General features: G+C 38.5%; 1 protein-coding gene across 1 annotated transcript in view; it reads left to right on the top strand.

Moving 5' to 3' along the window:
* The first annotated feature begins 764 nt into the window (after positions 1–764).
* Positions 765–9,173, top strand: part of Mcm3 (minichromosome maintenance 3) — a 154,641-nt gene continuing 146,232 nt past the window's right edge. Inside the window, exons 1-2 of the mRNA XM_068225217.1 lie at positions 765–1,008; positions 1,133–1,245. Coding sequence (XP_068081318.1) covers positions 937–1,008; positions 1,133–1,245 — 185 coding nt within the window. The 5' untranslated portion in view covers positions 765–936. The remainder of the gene's footprint in view (positions 1,009–1,132; positions 1,246–9,173) is intronic.

The following is a 9,173-nucleotide window of genomic DNA, read 5'->3' as shown; positions in this document are numbered from 1 at the left end:
ACCAACTGCCGTTAAATGTTTCGTGTTTAGTGTTACCACCGACTTTTCGCGTTGTAGACTTAATACTCAATTTTTTAGTTACTTGTAACATCCAATTATAACCTTTTCCTTCCCTATAGGTACGAACTTTCGTATCCCAACCCTTATTTGTGGTCCGGTCGAGTTTGTTTGTAGTAAGACGTCGTGGTAGACCACACAGACGTGAAGCATTAGAACCCTGTGTCCCAGTGTTTTTGTGTTCTCCTAGCTAGTTTAGTCTCCATATTATTAGTATTTTCCTCAGTTTTATTATTTCCGGCTGTCATTCGCTTCATTACATAGCTCACCCTACTATCCTGTAGTGTACTACTTTCTACTAATGTTGGTACCTCTCCCAGACATTAATGATTCCGCAAACCAGTGACTGGACGTAGCGTCTTACGACGATGTCCAAAAACTAACCAAGAAGAAGAAGAAGACCAGTCGGCCGTGCTATAAACCTACGATGAGCGCGAAGGAGCTGCGCATCAAGTAGGCCGTGATCCCGCAATCGAGTGCTCCAAAAACACCAACAAAACTATCATTTCCATTCCGTTTGAATTGTATCTCCTGTGAATCCATTACAATTGATTATGGTATTGGTTGCATTATATACTTTAAATAAATCCATTTAATTGCTCTAAAACATGTACTGACACATCATTCAAGTGTTCTGATATTTTCAAGACGCTTTTGACGCGCTCCCCTGACGGAGAGTGTATTGGCAATCCTGTCACGGTAAGAGAGATTTCCCGCGCGAAGTGTCAAGTGAGCTTGAGCTGGGAAAAAGTCTTTTGAATCCCAATTAAATATCCGCAAGACAAGACAAGACAAGTGAGCTTGAGGTGGTGGTGTCTTCATTGACGGAAACCCTTTGTATTTTAATATTTGTATAGTGGACGAATAGTAGATATTAAAATGATAGACGCAGAAGTTGATCAACGAATTAGAGATTGCCAGCGTGAATATTTAGATTTCTTAGATGATGAGGTGAGTGAACAGTGATGTGGAGTTTTGTACCTCAGCAGTTTTCTTTTCTTATCTGAGACCTAGTTTATTACCTTAATAGTGAAGATTATTTTGTGCTATATTGATGACTTTTCGTGTATTTCAGGAAGATCAAGGTTTATACAGCAAACTTGTTAAAAATATGGTGTCCGACAAAAAGAGGCGGTTATTAGTCAATGTTAATGACTTGCGTAGAAAGAATCCAAAGAGATGTTCAAGGTATGTGGCAGTTTTATGTTAAATCGTGCGTTTTTCATTCGTTTTTATTTTCTAATTGTTATCTTTGTTCTCTTCACTTTCGGTGAACACTTTGTTTATGATGATTTATTTATTTTACTTCTGCCGTTGTGCCGTACAGTAAGTTCCTGTGGGACGATGGGTGTCGGTTTATTGTGATGAATTCTGGTTAATATAGTCATAAAAACTAGGACAAGAAGTTCATTAAAATTATTCGCGGTTCAGTAGACATGTAGAGTGAAGTTTGGTATAAGGGGTTTCTTCACAAAAGCCAATTGTTTAATTTGGTATGTTTACTGGAATAACCAGCTTAAGCCGACCCATGGTCAGGCTACATCTTTAGGCTGTCTACTTTGTACTTACTTACCTCCCTTAATGCACAAGTAGCAGGTGCCAGTAATCTGCTTTGTATAGCCTACTGTTGACAGTTACTACCGTGGAGTGGGGTGAAATTGATCATTCTCAATCTGTTATTACCCGTTACTTCTATATTAATGGAGATAATACAGTCAATAAAATACTCTCGTACTAAGCTCAGATAGTAGAACATCATATGTAGTGCATAATTTTTCATGATATTTTTACGACTGTAAAAAATAAAAAATTGTCAGTGATCAATTTCACCCATAGTGTGGTGTCAGATTGATCAGCTTCCATGAATAGCATTGATGTGGAGAAGAGGCTTTCATATATGACCAATTTCACCCCTAGCCAATTCTACCAAGTAGTTTTCTAGCAATGGTTTGTTGAATTTAAGGGGGTGAGATTGATCGATGGGTTGAGATTGATCAAATTAGATTCTCTTAATCATCTTTATTATCGCCATTTAAACTACTAGCCCGATTGGATGGGATTTCTTCTTCATCCTCAGACTCGTCTGATTGTCCTAAGCAGGTGATACTCCTTCCAGGAATCATTTTCAGCTGCCTGTTTCTGTGCAGGGTATTATTTTCCTTATATCGCTGTTCTTTCAAAAACTCTGTCAATGAATTATTGATATTCTCTTCCATGTTAGGGTCAGTACTGTAAGGGAGTTTGCTACCTTCTCAGCATCCAATGGGTACACACCTGTTGCCCTAAAACGAGCCTGTAGGTTCTTCTTTATTGCTGACTGGCATTCATCATCATTCTTTTGATGGACACTATCCATTTTCTCAAGAGTTTCCCTTAGAAGCTGTGGAAACTGTGGCTTAGGAAGCCCGGTCTAATCTCTGTTCCTAGGCTTTCATACTGTTGGTGTCTTATGCCACGCTAGTTTCATGAGCCAAAAGAAAGCCACATCTAAAAGCTGGCATATATTTTTGGAATTAGGTGGTAAGCAAACAAAGAAGATGGTGTCATTGCATGACTGCAGAACTTCTGGAGAAAAGTGGGAAGATGGGTTATCTCCCAGAAGAAGTTTCTTCCCTGGCAAACACTTTGCATGAGGCAGAAAAATTGTATCAGACCAGTCACAGAATGTCCTGTTGTATCTTGCTCCTCTAAAACAGCATGGTGCATCACAACACGGTTGGCCTCTTGGTCAATTTCCCACCCAAGTACTGTAAAGCCTTATGCACGATTTGCCTAGATGTTTGTTGCAAGTCTTTTGCCTGCTTTGTCCTTGTGTCTGCTGAGCAAACCCCCGCCCCAGTCTGGTCCTTGAAGATTGTTTTTAAATTTTGAGGCCTGTCTATCATTCTTATTTGAATAATATTGGAAAAACATTCTCATATTGAATGAATCAAGTGGAAAACCCCAATCTGCACAGCTTATGACGGCTTTTGTTAGTTTTTCTTCCTCTAACCTAAACACAGTTTGTCTGCCATGTTTCTTATTATTGAGAGTGCCATAACTGAGTTTATGCTTCTCAGCAGCTTTTCTCAGAGACACATTGTCTATTACATCTTGTAGGGCAGCACTGATCTGTCCTTCAGAGAAATTGCCATATGTTCTACTGCCAGGCTTCTTTTTATATACCCTTCCCATTGTGATGCCTAGTATTTTAAAAAAATCTTAATTATTAAGGAATTAAACAAACTATTTTTAAAACGGGTAGAAAACAGTTAAGGTTAAAAGTGATCAATGTCACCCCATCAAGTTTGAAGGTTAATATCACCCTCAGGAATGAATATTTAAGAAAAAAATTTCATTAACTAATAGCCCATGAATAGCAGTAACAGATAACTATGATGGTAATGCTGTGTTTCTATAACTTTAAGACTGAACTTTCTTATTATTTATAGTACAGAAATAGGTGATTATCAGGAAATATTTTCACATGCTTCCAAACACATTCCACTATGTTGTACACACCCTGTTTTTATAGTTCACCAACTTCAAAATCTGAACTCTTTGCTAACATAAAAATAAGAAAACTCCCTAAAATCACTTAGGCTGCACAGAATGAAATTTAAAGTGAAATGTTTTGATCAATCTCACCCCTTAGGATCAATGTCACCCCACTCCACGGTACTGTATGCTCATTGGTCATCATCATGATCTGCTATTAGAGCTGTCACCCAGATGGCAGGATTCCGTATCTGTTGTTTACCTGTAATGTTTTCAAAGAACTTGGAGATTTATCGAACATTTTTCCTTGATAAATTATTCCAATCCCTTACAACTCTTCCTACAAATGAATATTTGCCCCAATTTGTCCTCTTGAATTCTAAATTTGTCTTCATATTATGATCTTTCTTTCTTTCTTTCTTTCTTTCTTAAAAAGCTCCGCTCAAGCTTATTCGCCACGAACCTACTACGCTGGTGTAGCAGGGGGAGAGGTGATACTCCCACGTGGCGCCTCCCAGGTGGTGGATAGGGGGGTCCTAACCGGCTTGCCGGCGGATTTGAGGGAAATAAAATACATCTTGCGGACCAAACACACAACCCCCTGTGGGTGGGGGATGCAGATGAAGAATTCATCCACGGTATCCCCTGCCTGTCGTAAGAGGCGACTAAAAGGTGCGATCAAGGGATGATCAAATTAGAACCATGAAACTACTTGTGATTAGTACCGCTAATGGGTCGCTTTTTCTTTCGCATAGTACCACTATGTTGGGTACCAAATAGGTTTGTGATTAGTAGCAAACAAGAGCGTGACGGCTTTTACAGTACCTGTGATTAGTAGCACTAAATGAGGGACACCATGGGATGAGGGAACCGATGGTTCTGGCTTGTCTATGATTAGTACCCACTATATGAGGAACACCACGGGATAGTACGAGTCACTGCGGTTAGTACCCTGTTGTGATGAACACCATAGGTTTGTGTTGCCTGTAAATGGCGCCGCAGTGTGCGAAACAGCGTAGGTCTGTAATACATGTGCAAGTTCATTACCTGTGAGTCGTATACCATAATGTGTGGAATACCACGAGTCTGCGCTACTCTTGATTAGTACCGCAACATGAAAAATACCATTGTCCTACTTTGCTATCAATAAGTATCATTGTGTGGGGCCACTGACTTGGATTTTGGACCCCTTTTGACTACGTATCATCGATTCAGTATTTTGTTATAGAAGCAATCCCTTGGTCAGTAATACTATTGTTCTACGCCAGCTTCTGTGCATGTGAGGCACTGTGGGTCAGTTCCACTGATCGTTTTAAATTCATATCCATCCATTCATTCTTCATCCTCATGTTTTGAATTGTGGTCAGCGGATGTTTTTGGGCTTTTAAAAAATGTAATTTCATCTCATTTCGTGCCATTGAGATCCGATGACCTAGATATTAGGCCCCTTTAAACAAGCATAATCGTCATCAAGCTTATTCGTTTACTAATGTCATTCCTTGCCATCTCTCCACAGCCCGAAACATACCACAATTAAGTGAACGAATTGGATCCATGAAATGTCACTGTAATATTTGTCCCAAATGGAAGATAATTGCTTTTACTCAAATAAAGTGTAAAATCTGCAGTAAATTAAGAAATATTATGAAATATTTTACTTGTAGAAAATAGTATGGATACATACTTTACTACCTTACAACTATTTTTTTCTGCTACATCAGAGCGCTTCCTTATGCGTTTTGTTTGTCTTTGCAAACTGAAGTTATTTGAATTAATTATGTGTCGTTTTCTTCATGTTGCTCATTCGTTTTTTGCCCTAACTCATTCATTGATATGGGCTATTAATTGGTCCAGGGATCATGCTATTTTTCTTTCAACAAAACAGTAATATATTGATTGGTCCAGAGATCATGCTGTTTTGCTGTTTGAACTGCCCGTGCTAGTCATATGGACAAAGATAATGAGAATCCACAGACATAGCACTCCCATTCGTCAGTGCTAGCCCTGGATCTCGAGAAAGAAACAAAAGACGGCACGAGCAGCAGAATGCAACATAAGAGGAATGCTGTCTACAGCCCGTTAAGTACGTATATATATTTCTCTAGTAATGACGGTATTTTTTACTTTACTGCAGATTTTACACTTTATTCGAATAAAAGTAACTATTATCTTCCATTTGGGACAAATATTACAGTGACATATCGTGGTCATCATAGGATATAAACTTCATGGTTTTGATCTGTATTGAATTGTGATCACAATAATACTTATTAAATTGATGTCATAGATCGCTGCAGCAGTCTACTTTTGTTGACTTGTTTCCCTATAGCATTCGCTGCGGTAATCGACTTTTGTTGACTTGGTACTTTCCTGCTGTAGTTTCCGCGTGCTTCTTTAATAAAGGCGCATTTAATAATACAAACATCTATAGTCATATAATGACTATGTACTAAGCATTGTTTGAAAACATTGCCACCAATACTGGATCTATGTTTATTTGTTATCTTTCACTCGCTCTCCTGCCAAAATTCCTGCCAGCTGTCTGGCCGATAACAACTCAGCAGCTATGAGCGCGCGGAACAACATTACTAATGGCAACATTAGTAATGACAGAGAAGGAATCTTCAATCTTTTAGTGGCCGATTCTGATTCAGACTGTTCAGTAAATTTGGAAAGTGATGATGTGCATAGTGATTGTTTGGAAGAAAGAACCAATGAGGAAGATCTTCGTTTTGTATCAGACTGGCGGGATATTAGTGATGACATAAGATTTACAAAAATGAAATTATGTGAGAGGGCAATTAGTGCTCCTTACTTCAGAAATTCTGTCATAATGGGACTTTACGAGAGTATCAGCGTCGTCCGCCGGCGAAACGAGGAAGACCTGATTACATACCTCAAGCGCGCCTCACGGAAAGGCACTTTCATGGGGAGCAGCAGGACAAGTCACAAACCTAATTGTGTTGCATGTTCCACATTACCAGCAAAATGTTCAAAGAAAGGAAAGGGACTGTGAAAGAGAAAACACAGTATTTTTGTGACAAATTGTCCAGGACAGCCTGCAATGTGTCCAGTTCCATGTTTCGAAATGTATCACATTAATGTGTGTTTCAAGATCAAATGTCACTGCTAGTTTGGCAAAGTTGAGTTAAAAATGGTGCAATGGTGTTGAATGTCACTAACCTTAAAAAAAAAAAAAAAGTTTCAGTTCATTTGCAAAATACGAAAAAAAATTACATTTTTTCTGTAAGTGTTCTGTTTAAAACTCGTGCAGCAAAAGAGTTAATGTAATATATCTAATAACTAAACAAATATAAAACACACACAATTGACATGAAAACTAATGTACAAAACACACAGTTAACATTAAAATATGGGATGAAATAGCCTAAGATGTAAATCTGAAAAATGATTTAGGCTCTAAATTCTTAGCATCTGGAGTATGCTCATCATCCAGACTCTTTCTTGTATTGATATTCGTAGAATTGTTAGTTCCATTGCTGCTAATCATTAGGCCTGCAATTTCAATTGCAAAACGGGAACTGGTAAATGTTGATTCTGTAGTCAGATCATCAATCACCAAATCTACTTGAGTGGTGTTAGCAATATGGATGCCACTGTAAATAACCACCAGCTGACGCAGAACTGCTAGACGGTGTTTCCACATCGACCAGTGTGAATAAAATGAAATGTTCCCTAGTGCTTGTTAAAATCTGCTGAAATGCTGTTGGACGGTACATGAAGATATGGTTAAAACTGACACATTCTTAATTTGTGGCTGGTATGAATTCACAATTCATTGCGGTGTCCATGAAGTTAACCTGAATAAATGTTAGATAAAATTGATTAATTGAAGGAGAGAGCGTGTTACTCAAATGGCATAGGTTATATGAAACTTACCTCTCGTTGCGGCATGTGATGCGTGGTGTATTGTTGTGTGCCTCATACTAACGGTTGTGAGATTCAAAGGAAAAGGAAGCAGTGGGGCAAGGAGATGGGGGTGGGGGGAATTAAGGCGGGGCCGAAGGATGTGGGAAAAGAGATGGCTGCTGAAGAAAGGTGCTGTGAATATTATGAAAAACTGAATTATGACTTGGTTTGACATTTCTAAAAATGGGAATTAGGTCAAGTAGGATATTTGGCTTTTCTGAAATCTCATTAAGGTTATGATTCGGGTTAAAATATTGATCACCGGGCGATTTGGCCGTGCGCGTAGAGGCGCGCGGCTGTGAGCTTGCATCCGGGAGATAGTAGGTTCGAATCCCACTATCGGCAGCCCTGAAAATGGTTTTCCGTGGTTTCCCATTTTCACACCAGGCAAATGCTGGGGCTGTACCTTAATTAAGGCCACGGCCGCTTCCTTCCAATTCCTAGGCCTTTCCTATCCCATCGTCGCCATAAGACCTATCTGTGTCGGTGCGACGTAAAGCCCGTAGCAAAAAAAAAAAAAAAATATTGATCTATATATATGAAGCAGCTTTCAATAATGTTAAGGAGGGGTCCTTTATTGATGGTTTTGAGAATTTCCGTATCTTATTTTATGTCTGTGAATTTGTGATTATAGTCGGGCATATGCTGTCCTACAGCTGAATATTTATTGTACTTCAGGGCATTGACGTGTTCGGAGTACCTTCTATTAAAATTTATTAAAATTCCTCCTGGTCTCTGCGACGTAAGAAGAATTACAGCTGTCGCAAATAATCCTATATACTCCTGATTTTGAAAAACTATTGATCTTGTTTATGGATGTGGCATTATGTAAGACTTGTGCATTCCTGTTGTTGGTTTTGAAAACTACTTTTACATCTTGCTTTTTAAAGATGTTGGTGACTTTATAAATTTGTTCGTTGAATGTAAAGATAGAAAGGGAGGAGTTGTTTTATCTTTTTTCAAAGTGCTAGAGGGGCAATATTTATATTTGATTATTTTCTTAATAAAGAGACTGTTGTTTCCATTAGATTGATGATCTGACTACAGAATCAACATTTACCAGTTCCTGTTTTGCAGTTGAAATTGTAATGATTAGCAGTGATAGAACTAACAATTCTATGAATATCAATACAAGAAAGAGTCTAGATGTTGAGCATACTCCAGATGCTAAGAATTTAGAGCCTAATTCATTCTTCAGATTTTACACTTAGTTCATCATAGATTTTAATGTTAATTGTGTGTTTTGTGCATTAGTTTTCATTTCAATTGTTTGTTTTTACATTTGTTTAGTTATTAGAGGTATTACATTAAGGCTGAAAATGGCCGGCCAAGGCCGAAACTAGTCTCTAGTTTAGTAATATAATTTAACAATATCGCATAATATAGTATTGAAAAAGGTGAACCATACAACATTAATTTAATTATTATTGTGACATTTCATGGATCGGATTCGTTCACATAACTCGTACCACTTAGGTTCAGCATCTCGTCTCCTTACTCCCAGATCTTCCCAGCTGATAGTTTGCAACATTTTTGTAACACTGCTCCTTTGTTGGATATCACCCAGAACAAAATGTTCTGCTTTCCTTTGGGACCGAGCTTGATAGCTGCAGTTGCTTAAGTGCAGCCTGTATCCAGTGTTCGGGAGCTAGAGGGTTCGATCACCACTGTCGGCATCACTGAAGATGGTTTTCTGTGCTTTCCCATTT

Source organism: Anabrus simplex, chromosome 1 (assembly GCF_040414725.1).
Source record: "Anabrus simplex isolate iqAnaSimp1 chromosome 1, ASM4041472v1, whole genome shotgun sequence".
In the NCBI taxonomy this organism is placed as follows: Eukaryota; Metazoa; Arthropoda; class Insecta; order Orthoptera; family Tettigoniidae; genus Anabrus; species Anabrus simplex.
The sequence above is the reverse complement of the archived record's forward strand: the minus strand, read 5'-3'. Positions and strand labels throughout refer to the sequence as shown.